Source organism: Schistocerca americana, chromosome 7 (assembly GCF_021461395.2).
Source record: "Schistocerca americana isolate TAMUIC-IGC-003095 chromosome 7, iqSchAmer2.1, whole genome shotgun sequence".
Classification (NCBI taxonomy): domain Eukaryota; kingdom Metazoa; phylum Arthropoda; class Insecta; order Orthoptera; family Acrididae; genus Schistocerca; species Schistocerca americana.
In genome coordinates this window covers 557,764,729-557,779,473 of record NC_060125.1, presented here as the reverse complement: position 1 = coordinate 557,779,473, position 14,745 = coordinate 557,764,729, and the positions used below count along the sequence as shown (strand labels likewise).

Below are 14,745 nucleotides of genomic sequence, written 5' to 3'. Positions count from 1 at the left end.
TGCTAGATCTAACTTCCTTCACAAACTCCACAAAGCTAACAACAATGGTCAACTTGTACACAACGACTGTGGCAACAATGATAAAACAACGATAACATTAGTGAAAACAGAACTGCGCAGGCTGGGAATCATTAAGTCATAAAATTTTATCGTTGCATTCTCTGAACTTGTCAGGATATTCCCCTGTTTTGCATGGACTTATAATGTTTTTCACCTGCACATGCTTACAAGATATCAGAATATCTCTTGACTCATCAGGTTTTTGACCAGTTCTGTAAAACCAGCTAAAATTATACTGGCTGGTCTATTAAATTATGGAAAAAAAAGACTCAGAAACTTTGGAATTTTGGACTTATCAGGTTTTTCCTCTGGACTCTTCAAAATAAAAAGTTACATTCTACAAAACATTATATAGACTTACTAGGTACCATACATAACGAAGACATAAAGAGAAATGTAAACCTCTACACAGAAAAAACATTTCGTAAAAAAGCCCACAATTTTTGCTTGTAATTTTTGACGCAGCAATAGCGTAGACTGTGCCCTCAAAATGGGATAGCTCTGTCATTATTTCATCAAAAACATTGTGGCGCGTCAATTATTTCTAACGCATTTACTGCATCATTAAATGTCATGGAGGAATGCTGAGGCTCTTCTGTATCATCCCCATCATCAGTTTCTTCCTCATCCAGGTCCCGCGATGCACACTGAACTATCTCAGCGATAGTCACAGGTTCTGTAGTGACAAGGTTTTCATCGACATTCACATAATTCTCAAATGATGCCTGCTCTTCAAGTCAATTCCATTCCTCATCATTAGGTGAAATACCGTCAGTATGATCATTTCCACCATGATCGTGGGCTTCATTTCCAAATCCGGCTTTTCAGAAACAGTTCCAAATGGTATTGTCTGAAACTCTGTGCCATGAAGCTGAAATGTAGTGCATTGCCTATCAAAAGAAACAAATTCATTAATAATTTCTCGAAGTGTTCTTTGGCTCCGGTAGCACGACATGAAATAAATGGCAAGTAAAAATCTTACCTGTAAAATGTTTAATTTCATTTCTTCCTTTTTTTCAATGTTTACACAACTGATATCATGCTGCATGAGCATTTTGCAATAGAGAAACTTCAAGGTCAAGTGGCTGGAGCTCACTTGTGCAATTCGCTGGAAAGAATTCCATGGTCACATTTCTCAAATAGGAAGTAAGGGGAGGATGTGCTACACACCTGTCTACGAACAATAAAATCTTCCGGCCTCCTGCACCTATTTTCATCAACACTTCAAAGCCAGCTTTCGAAAACTTTTGTTGTAATCCATGGTTTCTTGTTACTAGTGTATTTTGTGGAAAAAGTGACAATGTTCTAAAAACAACGGGGCTTAGCAAATTTCCTGATATAAGTGGGTGGAGCTCCTCACTCCCATCACTGATAGCACATAACAGCACTGTCACACATTGTTTACTTTGTTTTCCTCCGTTGCAGCTCTCGCCTTTGAATGCCAGTGTCCTTATAAAACAAGCCTGCCTCATCTGCATTGAAAATGTTTGTAGGAGCATATTGGGATTTCAGTTCTTTCCCACGGGTTTCCTTCCAATCTCGCACTGTCTCAGGATCAACACTTTTGCTTTCGCCACACGCATTCTGACAGCTGATGCCATGTCTTACCTTAAATTTGTGCAACGAATCAGATGAACCACTGAAATTCTCCACAGAGTCGAACTGCAAATTCATTTGCTTTTTCACAAAGCATTGGGCCACTAATAGGATGCCTTCTGCTCTACGTTGCCTGAACCACTGCAACAAACGATCTTCCACGTCTTCATATTTCCCGCCCTGAATGCATGTCCTCTTACTAGTAGAAATTCCGAACACTGGTGCACTATCTTCAATTTCTTTTGCCTTTGCTGCTATATAATTTAAAGTAGATGCAGAAATTCCTAATTCCTTGGCAATATCCACTCACTTAAGATTATTGTTTTCCTTCACAACTCTTAAAATTCATAGCTTTTCAGCGATAGTAATGCTTTTCTTTTTTCTTCCACTCATGTTACCAGTTCTCAAAATAATTAGAAATGTAGTAATACGGTACTATAGCCTTTACAGTGTGAGGTGTGATGTGTTTTGGGATTCCCGAGTGATGCACATCAATTCTTGTCCAGTTGTGACCTAGTTCAGCAGATGCCGTGTAATTTCAGGAAAACAAATGAGTGCTACATCTACAACCAATCTTCCCTATGGCTATCACCACTGGCGTAATGGTAAGCTTCATATGTTATACTGTACTTTCCAGTTCTGTGCAGTCTCTGTATAGCATCTGGTTTTTGTAATGACTCTATTATTGTAGTTTATACTGTTGTTGCATATCTGCCAATCTATAAAACAATCCCAAGTCTGTCACATTAAAAATTAAGTGTTTGTTAGATTCGGATGCTCACAGCAAAGTGATTTTCTAGTTGACAAACGCGGTGCTGTGTTAACAGGTGGACCTTAGGCCAGTATTATACTATCAAATTTTCTTTGATAATGATCTTTGATGTGGCGCAAAGAGGGTATATCACACTGTCATCAAACATTTTGTCAAAGTTCCTTCATGATGGCCGATGACGACTTAATACTATTCTCTGCAGTTCAATTCTACTTACGGCATCAGCGGTGCAGTGTGCAGATGTTGGCAACACCATCTTCATATAATGCAAATGTTTTGTTATGAAATGTTCATTTTACGAGTATAACTAACTTATTTACTTAGTGGGCAAGGGTACATACAAGAATCTGTCAACCACAGAGCAAGAACAGATTTAATCATTTACTTCGTGGTGAAATGGATTCCCAGCAATGAATAGTCACTGCCAACATCAACACACTATGCCACTGATGCCGTAAGTAAAATTATACCTGGTCTGCAGGTGCGTACACTGCAATTGCATTGTCATTGCATTTACAAGACAAGCAGAAGAAAAGGAAACATACTTGGGTGAAGCCGTGGACTTCATAGCAAGGTGCGAAAGATATACAGCAAAATTTGCTATGGGAGCTGCAAATCAAAGACATAAAGTTGCAAGAAAATCCCTTTGGGAATGGACGAGAGTACATTTCAATATGTGCTCAAGAAAGTGGCTCCTTATATTATGAAGCAGAACACTTTCCTTGGAAAAGACAGACTTACCACAATACTGACATTTCTAGCTACTCTAGTTTACAGTACTGGTATAGCGCTGTAATGCTGCAGTGCACATTGATGAAAATAATACCAGAAACGTTTGAAGCTATTTATAATGCACTGAAGGAGGAATATGTGAAGGCAAATAAATTTAATATATACTGCAATCATGACAAATTTTTACTTCCACAGAAGTTGTAAATTTTCTCCTTTATATTCTCAGGTGTATATCCTGGTCATACTTCATGGCTAATAGCTCTCACTTTTTATTCCGTTTTTGTGTTCGGGGTGTCTTAAGCCACACAGTGCTTCACCTGCCTCGAATATTTCGATCAATTTCATTATATGCGACACACCATGTAAATTTGGGAGTCACATTGATAAACATTGTGTGTCAGACAGTTGCAGCGATGCTAGCACTCCAAGTGGTTGATTTCTCCATGCAGTAAACGTAAGACGAACACTTCCTTTGATCAAATCTAAGGCGAGGTGCTAGATTTGATCAAAAAAAATTTGACCAATGCCTCACTTTGACAAAGTTCCTTATTACACTATCAAATTTTATTATACTCTAATATCAGCCTTACCAATCCACTTCCTGGCAACCCACTCTGAAACACTGTGTCATAACTTGTGCACACTGTGGATATTTCGCTGGGACAAAGAAAAAGAAAAAAAAAAGGACGTGAGAAAATCGTATAAGTGAAAAATGTATAAATGAAGTTTTACTGTAGATATCCAGTGATCATTAAAGACGACACACAACAAGCAACCTGATACTTGCAGAGACAATGTTGGAAGGCAAAGACATCTACTGTATCAATACCACAATTTACAAACCTTACCTACAATAACCATATACAAGACAGGTGATTACAAGACAGGTGAACTGGAAAGCCTTGTTTAAGCAATAGGTCACCACATCCAGTGCACAAGGAAAAACAATATTTCAACATGCTTCCCACTTTGCAGCACTGAGAAAATGTTGACCAGTATTGTAGATAACCTTGTGGCAAACAAGATGGGCACTTTTACAAGGTATAGCACAAAGTATGTTAATGAATTAAATAATAAAAATAGTGACAAGAAAGACTAACAAAGTTCCAAATAATTTTCAACTACAAGTGGGAGGGTCCCTGCACTTCTTTGTTTGCGCAAGTTTCCTGTTGTTATAATGCTGGAAATTCCAGAATGGAATCTACTAGTACATCAAAACTGCGGGAGTAATTAAGAATATGAAACTCAAGAAATGAAACCTGATTTGAATTTCAATCTAAGGACACAACTTAAAAATCACCTCAATATTAAACAACAGAAAATCCAGGATGGAATAATGACAATTTTATATAATAGGATAAACTGATACTCACTGTATAGCACAAATTTTGAATCACAGACAGGCACAACAAAGAGACCTTAAACATGTAAGCTCTGCAACTCAACATCTCCGCTACATGGTGAGTAGCAATCTATTCTTTACATAATACTGTCACATCAATATTACTCACACAACAATTTCATCCACAGGATGAAAGTTTTCTAGCACGGAACTTGGACTGTGTCAAGATGAGTATTTCATTATCACTCACTGAATTTACACAGACATTATGTCTAAAATTATACATTTTGAGTTATATGAGCAATGACCTTCATACAGCATACGTAAACACACATCTACCTTTACATGTGTGCAACTATAACTTTCCAATAAAATGTAACATGATATTGCGTTCTTTTAGCTCTTCCATCCAGTCAGACTTTAGCAAACTTGTTTCTGACATCATTACTTCCAAATATATTACTGTAATGTGAGTTCTGTCTATAGCTGTACTGTGTAAAATTCCTATGAACACAAGATTATGCTGTCCTTTCTACATGTTACTAACACTTGTTTATTAATGGACCCTTGATAAAGAAAGCAAAAAGAGATAATAGTAAAAAAATTTAGACAGAATGCCTCTTTATAAATTCCACACACACACACACACACACACACACACACACACACACAATTTCCTGCTCTATAGGTATCAGCAATAGCTTTTTGACAGTGGTCAACATTTTCCTTCAGCGGACATCCACCATCTAATACCAACAAAAATTTTCATTGAGGTCATCAAAACCAAACATTCTATGTGAATCTGTTTGTTTTCCAGTCTCCTGTATTGCCTGGAACTGCATAAATGGACCAACATTTTCAAGAATGTATTGTACGTATCTTGAAGGACAAACCCCACTGTCACAAAAGGTCTCTTAATATTTCCTGAATTTATGTAATCAGTACATTAGGCATATCTTAAATATTATGTTACCCAACATTTAAACAGAGCTACAAACCCAAATTCTACAAAATGTATATTGCCCTATCACGTTACAAAATTTTTAGGTCAGCTTGAGATACAAGTCTCCCTCTCTATTATAAAGGCCTGTCATTAACAAAACAAGTTCACATTCATCACAAACTAGACAACACTACAGTACATCATCATTTCCACCTCTCCAGTATCAATGCTGCATAGCACAGAGGCACATTTACAACTACAAGGAATATTACTATACCCTTACCCCAAGTTAACACTCATACTACAACCTATTAAAAAATCTTAATTTTTGTGGATGTGGCTAAGAAGTTATGCCTAGAAGAAGATATAATTCAGAAGACTTCTACAAAATAAAAACACAGCTTCTTCTATCAATCATATGCAATATGCAAATGTAAAACTAGCTGTGCAGCATCCAGAATGAATAAAATAAATATAACAAGGAAAGGCAGGAAGGAGAAAGATACATTATACATTTTACAGCTGTAAAGGATTATCACTTGATATTTCTGAGAGAAGCAGCTGTTATTCAAGAGAGTTAAGGAAGGTGAATCTATACATTCTGTAGTCAATCTTACAGTCTGAAGGAAGAGGATTTCATTCTTTACTAGATTTGGGTTACCAGAACAGCAGCCATGAGCTCGTCTATCAATGAAATTGATTTAAAGAAATCTTATACACCCTGAACTACATCAATTTTCCAAAAGGTGTATTGGATCCAAGGTTCTGTGTACTCAATACTGTCCAACATAATAAACAAAATTATACACAATAGATTTGTGGTTTTATATTCTTGGTGAACTTGTCATATTACATTTCCATAAAATTCTTAGCTTTTGAAAACATTCGTCATAGCCTTCATCATGAAAACAAGTGACTGTCATAGAGTTGACGGAATTCCACAGAAGTAAATGATTCTAATAACTGTAACAAAATGTATTGTTAAATGATCAGGACCATGCTAGAAATTAATGGAACACATTCACCAAGAAAGCCACCGAGATTACACAGTGTGTCAACAACTTTAACAAAGATATGCATAACACTCACAGTGAGTGCGGAAACAGCTACGTGGTACTAAGAGACTACAGACAAGCATGTCCTGTATTACATGTCCGAGATTGGAATAATGATGCTGAGGACATTTCATCACTGATCCCTATGTAATCCCTGGTCACAAGGGGGCACAACTAAAAAATTTACACTGTTGGAATTCTGTCAATTGTTTTCCTGATGAAGAAAATGATGGATACTGTTGAAAGCTCAGCATGTTATTAAATTCTATTGCAACAATTTCCTCGAAAACATTTTATACTTGAAATGCTATCAGGTATACAGCCAGGTGACATTGTCCAGATAGTGCCGCATTTTGGCAAGCTGACTCTGCATCCGTGGGTCGTGTAAGTGCTTGAACATTATCTTGTGGGTGCCATCTTACAAACCACCTGATGAAAAAAGGGAAGCACTCAGAAGACACAGTCGCATGTCAATGTATATTCATACTTGTACACACCATCGGATTAGAGGTGCATTTCTCTGTGACAGGCTGGTCAGCCATGAGAATTCATTAGTGCTGTTTGCATTTTGTGTTGCTACCAAGACAGGTAAGGCCAGGAACAGTGTCAGACATTCAGTAAAAGGACACAGATATACTGCATACTTGTGAGAGGCAGCGCTATCAGCACCTGGCAGAATTTGAAAGAGGCCTATTGCGGGTCTCCATATGGCCAGCTGGTGGAATCAAGCAATATCCAGATTTGTGGGGCATTGGGATACAATGGTGGCCTGATATTGAACTGCACTGAAATGTGATGGCAGGCGTACTTGTCATCGAGGTTTCGGTCAACTTCATCTAACCACCACAAGAGAGTATCACTGCATTGTACACCAAGTACATTGTAAACATTTCACATCTGTGACCGGCATCCAAGAACAAGTAATGGATTTCCTGCCACATTCTGTATCATCCCACACCACTGCTCAAAAATTACCGGCAGCTGTACTAGGGAATTACCATCCGATGCATACAATGTTGTTAACGCCACAAAACTAATGGCTAGGAAAGGTCCCATTCTTCCAATGTTTTGGATAGGCACAGTGGTGCTCCTCCTGGCATTATTGTGTGGGAAGCCATTGCGTATGACTTAGATCACCGCTGGAAGTGATTGAGAGAACTGTGACAGCATGACAGTATGTCACAGACATCCTGCAATGTCACATGTTGCCTCTCATGTGACATATCATGGTGTCATTTTTCAACAAGGCAACGTTCATCTACTCACGGCACTTGTCTCTATGAACTGTCTGTGTGATGTCAAGTTGCTCCCTTGGCCAGCAAGAACACCAGATCTGTCACTTATAGAACATGTTCGGGACCATCTTGGACATCAATTCTATCACAGTGCCAGTATTAAAGATATCAAGCACCAGTTGCAGCAGTTGTGGGTCAGCTTGCCACAGAAAAGGATTCAGTGGGTTTATAACACCCATCCCAACTCAATTAGTACTTCCATCCAGCCCAGAGGGATTGCAATACTGTACTGATAAGTGGGCCATAGTGTCAAGTTCTTTGTAAATTTGATTCAAGTGTTCTAATCACTGAATTACGTCACATATGCCCTCAATCCATGAATTTCATTTTGTTTCCTCTTTCCCTTCTGGATGCTTCACTTTCTGGCAAGCAGTGTATATCAGTGCTCTCCTAATGTCAATTCTGGCCCCTCCGCAGCTGGGTAAGGCGCCGTTAGTGAGGTGAGTTGGATGTGTGCCATTGGGGCACGAGCTGCAACACTGATGCCATGTTGTCGCTGTTGTGTTCAGGACACTCTGTAGTGGAGAAGACATATCTGCATGCTATTGTTTCACTTATTCAAATGGTGTGGCAGGAACACATCTTTGAACTGATGGTACTTTGAACAAGCTCAAAGTTGTGTCAGATTCATTACTACACTGAGAATATCTGTCTTCATTTACAAGTCCATCCTGTGGCTGGATCTGCAATGTTTCCTTTAGGATGCAGCCCTCAAGTTGTCCTATAGGAATCGATAGTTATCTGCCAACATTATGACCTTGTAAACAAAATAAGCGGTTTTCAACTAAGTAAAGGGTGGGGCCCACTTCAAAGTATAATGCCAATCAATTTGAATATCTATTCATCTCATGCACACTGGAGGGCTGAGACAATATCAAAAATTTGCACTCTTTCACTCTAGCAGTGTCCTGAATAGGAGAATGGCACAGCAATGACAGCCACAGCTTGTGTTCTGCAAGTGTACTTTCCATACAACCTCACCAAAGGGAACGTGCCCAGCCACCGAGGGTTCAGGATTGACTACAGGAGGGTTCCTGTCATAAATGACAGTACCCATGGAAAAATAGTCAGTCATCTGCACCACCTCAGAATGGCAACTAGTAATTATGCCTAAATACTGCACTATCCTGACAATCCCAGGCACATGAATAGCTGAGAGCAGTTCAGGATCATCACAGGCTGGGAAAGCTTGAGGTCACATTTCACATTAAAATATCACTGTTTTCCACATGGATCCATCATTTTATTTTCAGCTTTTAAATGTACTGTTGTGGGTGCGACAACACCGCTCCTTGTTTCAGAGGAAGTAACCTTTTCATCAAAACAGAGCAATTGGTTTTGGCTGTTCATTCAAATTTTACAAATATCTATTTATGACCAAAAAAACCACAAATCATTAAAAATTATTGGTACTGAAATAGTGTCTCACAAGCATTGTACAAGAAAAACCTGAGACACTACAAAATTTGATGTTCATAGTTTGTTATTTTACATATCCCCAATAAAAATGTTCATATCAATGACAAGATAGTGAGACGTGCTTAAAAATTGATGATTATGACAGGGTACAGCTCTAAGTCTATGCTCAATATTGCAGGCAGTATCCATAAAGTAGGTCTTGCGAACGTGTTACAATTTGACTTTATCAGTGGCAATAGTCTTCAGAAAACTAAATCTTCTCTTTGAGAAAATGTCCATTGCAGTCTTGATGTTCAAGAGATTACAAAAACAAATCACTATATACACATCTCACATCTCTAGCAACCATTTTTGAAGTAGAAGCAGAAGTGCACCTTGAAAACTGGCTATTTTTAATGTACACTCTCTCAATTTCTAAATGAAAAACCTGTTTTCAAATCAATACAGCATCTCCTCACAGCCTTACAAATGTGATCTGTGACCATCTTTCTAATTTTTATTTCAAGTAGACAATTTCTTACTAAGAATGACTGAAAAATAAATAATCAGGTAACTCAAAACAGTGGTGGAAAATCTAGGTTGGAATCTAAGTAATGCATAAAACAATCACCAATCATTCAGCTGAGATATAGAATGCTCGACAGTCACAAAAACAAAACTGAAAACACAGAAGAGCTTCTGGGCAATATCCTTATTCTGAATTGATAGAAGACACACAGGCACACATGAATACCTACATAATCCCAACAAACTAAATCACGTGCTGCAGCCCAACTCAACTGGAGTCAATAGATGTTGGGTGGAGTTGGTAAGAGGAAAAAGGAGGTGTGTGTGTGTGTGTGTGTGTGTGTGTGTGTGTCTGACACATCCTGAGGGGAGCTGGGTGGGGCACACAGTCAAGTGTAGAAAAGGTCTGTAACTGGAAATACAGTGACATTACCAAAACTCCCCATGGCCAAGGCACGTGCAGTAATGAAACTGCAAACATTAAACTGAATTATTAAATCACATGACCGTTTTACTTACAGTAACATTTTTCTATCTTTGCAAAGCACACAATTCCTCACACAAATTTTTTGTTAAGGAACTACTTTATAATTACTCTATACATTTAAATTGGCCTTATAGTAAACAAAAACAAAACAAAACAAAACATATGGTAATGTCACAATCTGAGGCCAGCAGAACCGCTAAAGACATAAACATTAAGGGAAATGCTTCAAAGGAGTGTCCTCTTTTAACTAAGCCCTAATAACAAATGTTAACAGGATTGGATAGGCTATAAGGGAAAGAATTCAACCAGGAAACAGAGCTTGATTTGCAAATATGCAACTCTTCAGAAACAGTCTTTTTACAAGAAAAAATGAAATGAGCGTATGGCATCGTTGGCTGGGAGGCCCCATTCGGGGAAGTTCGGCCGCCAAGTGCAAGGCTTATTTCAGCCGATGCCACATCGAGCTACTTGCGCGCTGGTGATGGGGATGAAATGATGAGGACAACACGACACCCAGTCTACGAGCGGATAAAATCTCCAACCATGCCGGGAATCGAACCCAGGTCCACTTGCATGGAAGGCAGGTAATGTTACCACCCAGCTGAGCAGGTGGACAGAAGAAATACAAAGCTACAAATATGTAACTCCCTAGTCCACCCAGTTATCACATATGGGTCAGAGGTATGGACATAGACAGAACATGAGAAAAATGCACTAAGACACTCTGAGCGGAATATACTATGCAAAATCTATGGTCCAGTAAGGGAGGAAGAAGGCTGGAGAATATGCTACATGCTATATTACAAGTATTAATACAAGGTAGGGACATAGTAAAATTTGTGAAATCACAGCGAATATGATGGATAGGACAGGTGCAGAGAATGGCAGAGGATAGAACTCCAAAGAAAATGATGAAATGTGTGATCCATTCAGCTAGGCAAAAAGGGAGCTCTAGAAGAAGATGGATTGACGAAATAATAGTGGGTCTCACTAGTATGGGAGAGTCTGGGGCCAGAAAAGAGCAGCAAACAAACAAGAAACATGGAGGAAAATCATTGAAGAAGCCAAGGCTCACCAAATGTTGTAGCGTTACCGAAGAAGAGAAGAAGTAATTTATTCATAATTCTAGCAGACTGAGTTCCCACTGTACAAACAAATCTGTTCCAAATCCAGTGGTAATGGTTCTACACTCACGAACAAAGAAGAGTTCTTGTTCTCTTCACAAACAGTCAGGTGGAAAAATTACATCCAATAAGGTATAATACGGATTCATGTACTAACCACTATATGACTATATGAGAACACACACACACACACACACACACACACACACACACACAGAGTGAGAGAGAGAGAGAGAGAGAGAGAGAATAAAAGGCAATTGTCCTAAAGAACACAGGTGGCGAAAGGCATCAGATTTAAAAAATTTCACTGTTACTGGTCATTGAAGCTACTCACAGTTTCAATAAAAATTATTTTTTATCTGCTCCAATGAAGTTGGTACGAAATTCTTCATCTTGTTGCAAAATGGAATACATGAATTAATTTCAATAATTTTGCTACTATTTCAAAAAACAAAGTAGGTATGTAATGTTACTTACAAAATGAGTTAAATTCCTCTACTACTTTGTCAAAAAACATATTTCGGTCTTATTTGTAAGTACTCTTTATTCTGTGCTTACTATGTGTACATGCTTGAACATGCTCCTGAAAGGTCACAAAAAATGACTCACTTTTTCTTCAGCATACACTGCATTTCTCTCACGACCCTTAGAGATCAGAAAATCTATCTTCAAATGATAATGTAAATAATAGCCTTCATTTAGCACAGCATCATGAGACTGACAGTAATAATCCTGCACTGTTAAGTGACTTTCAATGCACACTGGTACTACTGGAATTTATTTAGACTACGGGCACAACAACAAGATATGGAAAAAAAAGATTATGCAGGTATGGAACTGCCAGTGCGAGAATGGCATCCCTGTTATGTAAAGCTAAGGTGAAGATCAACAAAGTGAAATGAGATGACTCTTCAGTTCTCTTACCTCTAGAAAGTGATCTTAGTTATCAAATGAAATAAGTATCCTTCCGGCAAAGTACTGCTAAATGCTATAACATTCTACTGCCTTCCAACCACTTACTACAGCCGTAACAGCCATATGCAACTTAATAATTTACATGGGTGAGTGTGGTTAAACAAGCTTACGATGATGTATTCTTCATAAAAATGATCTATCAACGTGTACATAAAAAATTAAAGCAAGGTTTTTGCTGACGATGTGGGGCAGTAACCAATCACTACACCAGAAACAGCAGCAAGCTAAAAATGTCCCACAGCCAGCCACCCTTTCCATCTATCTGACAGGTACTCACATTCGGTGTGACCTCGCGCAACCACTCGTCAGCTTGTTCATCGAAGTCTATCTTGCAAGCATCACGCAAGTCACTGGCAGCCTCTTCCCAATGGCCAAGGAGACGGTGTGCCCGGCCTCGGAACTTCAGAGCAGCGGCACAGTCGGGATTAGCTTCCAACGCATGGGTACAGTCACGTACACAGGCATTTGGTTTGCCAAGAGCTAATAATGCCTGCCCACGTTTAGCATAAAGCAAAGCAGAACCTGTAACAAACAAATCCCTCAGCAACAGACATTTTACACTACTGACAAGCTACTCAAGTACTCCCAAACTGAATAAAATGTACATTTGCAAACAAAGAATATTTACAAATGCAATCAATTTCCAAGCCAAAAAGAACAGTAAGCTTAATGCAGGATCATCAATGTTCTTATATACCTGTGTTGCTAGCCACAGGGACTTTCAGGATACCCTTGGTGGTAGGTAAGGCAGCAATGAATATTAAAAGCTAGGGTTTCATATGCTTTGTTAGCAATGAATTACATGGATTTATGACACCCAGACTTCTAATTGTGAAGACTGCATTCTGGTCCCAGCTGCCAGAGTTGGCAGTCATATGTGCATGAAGTGTGCTTCCTTGTGTGAGTTTGTCTTTCTTTATCTGACGAAGGCTGTGGCCGAAAGCCAATGTGTAAGTGTCTTAATTGTGTCTGTCTGCAACTTAATGTGTCATCTTTACAGTAAGTAGCAATCTACCTTGTCCTTACATTGCAAAACTACTTATTTCACAAGCAAATTTTTTGGTGATTCAATCATCTCTTAGAGGTTATGGCCCTCATATGTTCTTGATTTAACATCTCGCGACTTTTTCTTGTGGTGCTATTCAAAGGAAGGGCCCATAAAAACAGGCTGCACACACTGGCAGGACTAAGAATAAGATAACAACTGAGATTTACAACCATGTTGACATTTTCAGCAAAGTGGCCTCAAATGTGGTAAAATAAGGTCCTGCATATGTTACTGAACAGGGCAACCATATTGAGCAACATAGTATAACCTCGTTAGCATGAACTCGCTTAAGACAAACTCGCGGTTTATGTGAAAAAACACTGGCACTGGCAGGAATACATTAGTTCTTATGGGAAGTTTTATCATTTATACAAATTTCGATTCTGGTGAATTACGAACTCCTTTTTCAGTTCCTACACAATTAAATTTCTTTGTAACACAAACTTCTGATGTTACAGTATTTTTAATTGTTAATTTTTTCCAAAACGAATGCAAGAAATGTTACTACAAAGCTAACTGCCCAATGTTTACTCGTTTCTAAGGTATTGTAGGTCAGCAGCTACATTTATCACCTCAACAATCAAAGTGTACAGTACGTTCACATAAATGCAGTAATGTGTGGATTGACATTTAGAAACATATTTGATGTCTGTTCTTTTAGTTGTAGTCAAATCAAGTTAAAATACTGAATAAAAATCTACAAATGGTAGCACTCAAAACAGACAGCTCCAAATGTACAAGTAAAGCTTAAGGCACAAGGTGAAATGGGCCACAGTACAAAGAAAACAGCAATTGCACAGCAGTTTGGAATTCCCAAATCTACTTTATCTATGATAATTAATAAATAAGAAAAAAATCATTAATGTTTTTGTATCAGGTTCCAGAAACAAATCTAAATGATTTCGTAGTGTAAAGTAAGAAGATTAGAGACATTACAGCCAGAATGGTTCAATTATTTGCCTGCATCTACCACATCTTTATGTCAGCCTATGATTCAGTCAAAAGAAAGTGATACTGACAAAAATATAGGCATCAAAAACTTAAGTTATTCTGGTGGCTGGTTGTATCAGTTTCAAAAGAGAGATATTCAGTTTCATCTGTACAAATTTCTGGTGAAGCATGTAAAGTTTATGAAGAAAGTGCAAGCAGCTGGTTACATGAATTTGACGGCATGAGAGAAAAGTATGCCTCATGTGATGTGTTCAATATGGACAAAACTGAACTTTTCTACACACTTTTTCCAAATTGCACCCTGGGGATAAAATACTATATTGCAGTGCCTGTGTTATTCTGAATCACAAAGCAATGTTCTTTCAGGTATGCATGCATGTTCAAAGGAATAGGCACTGTGACTTCAGCCACTAAAAATACATGAAATGCATTCACAGCT

At 38.4% G+C, this 14,745-nt stretch overlaps 1 protein-coding gene across 2 annotated transcripts in view; it reads right to left on the bottom strand.

Annotated features, from left to right (window-relative positions):
- LOC124621978 (putative protein FAM10A4) overlaps positions 1-14,745 on the bottom strand; it is a 188,701-nt gene that overhangs the window by 139,564 nt on the left and 34,392 nt on the right. For both annotated transcript variants that reach the window (XM_047147515.1, XM_047147514.1), the window contains exon 4: positions 12,585-12,829. In XM_047147515.1, the coding sequence (XP_047003471.1) occupies positions 12,585-12,829 (245 nt within the window). The remainder of the gene's footprint in view (positions 1-12,584; positions 12,830-14,745) is intronic.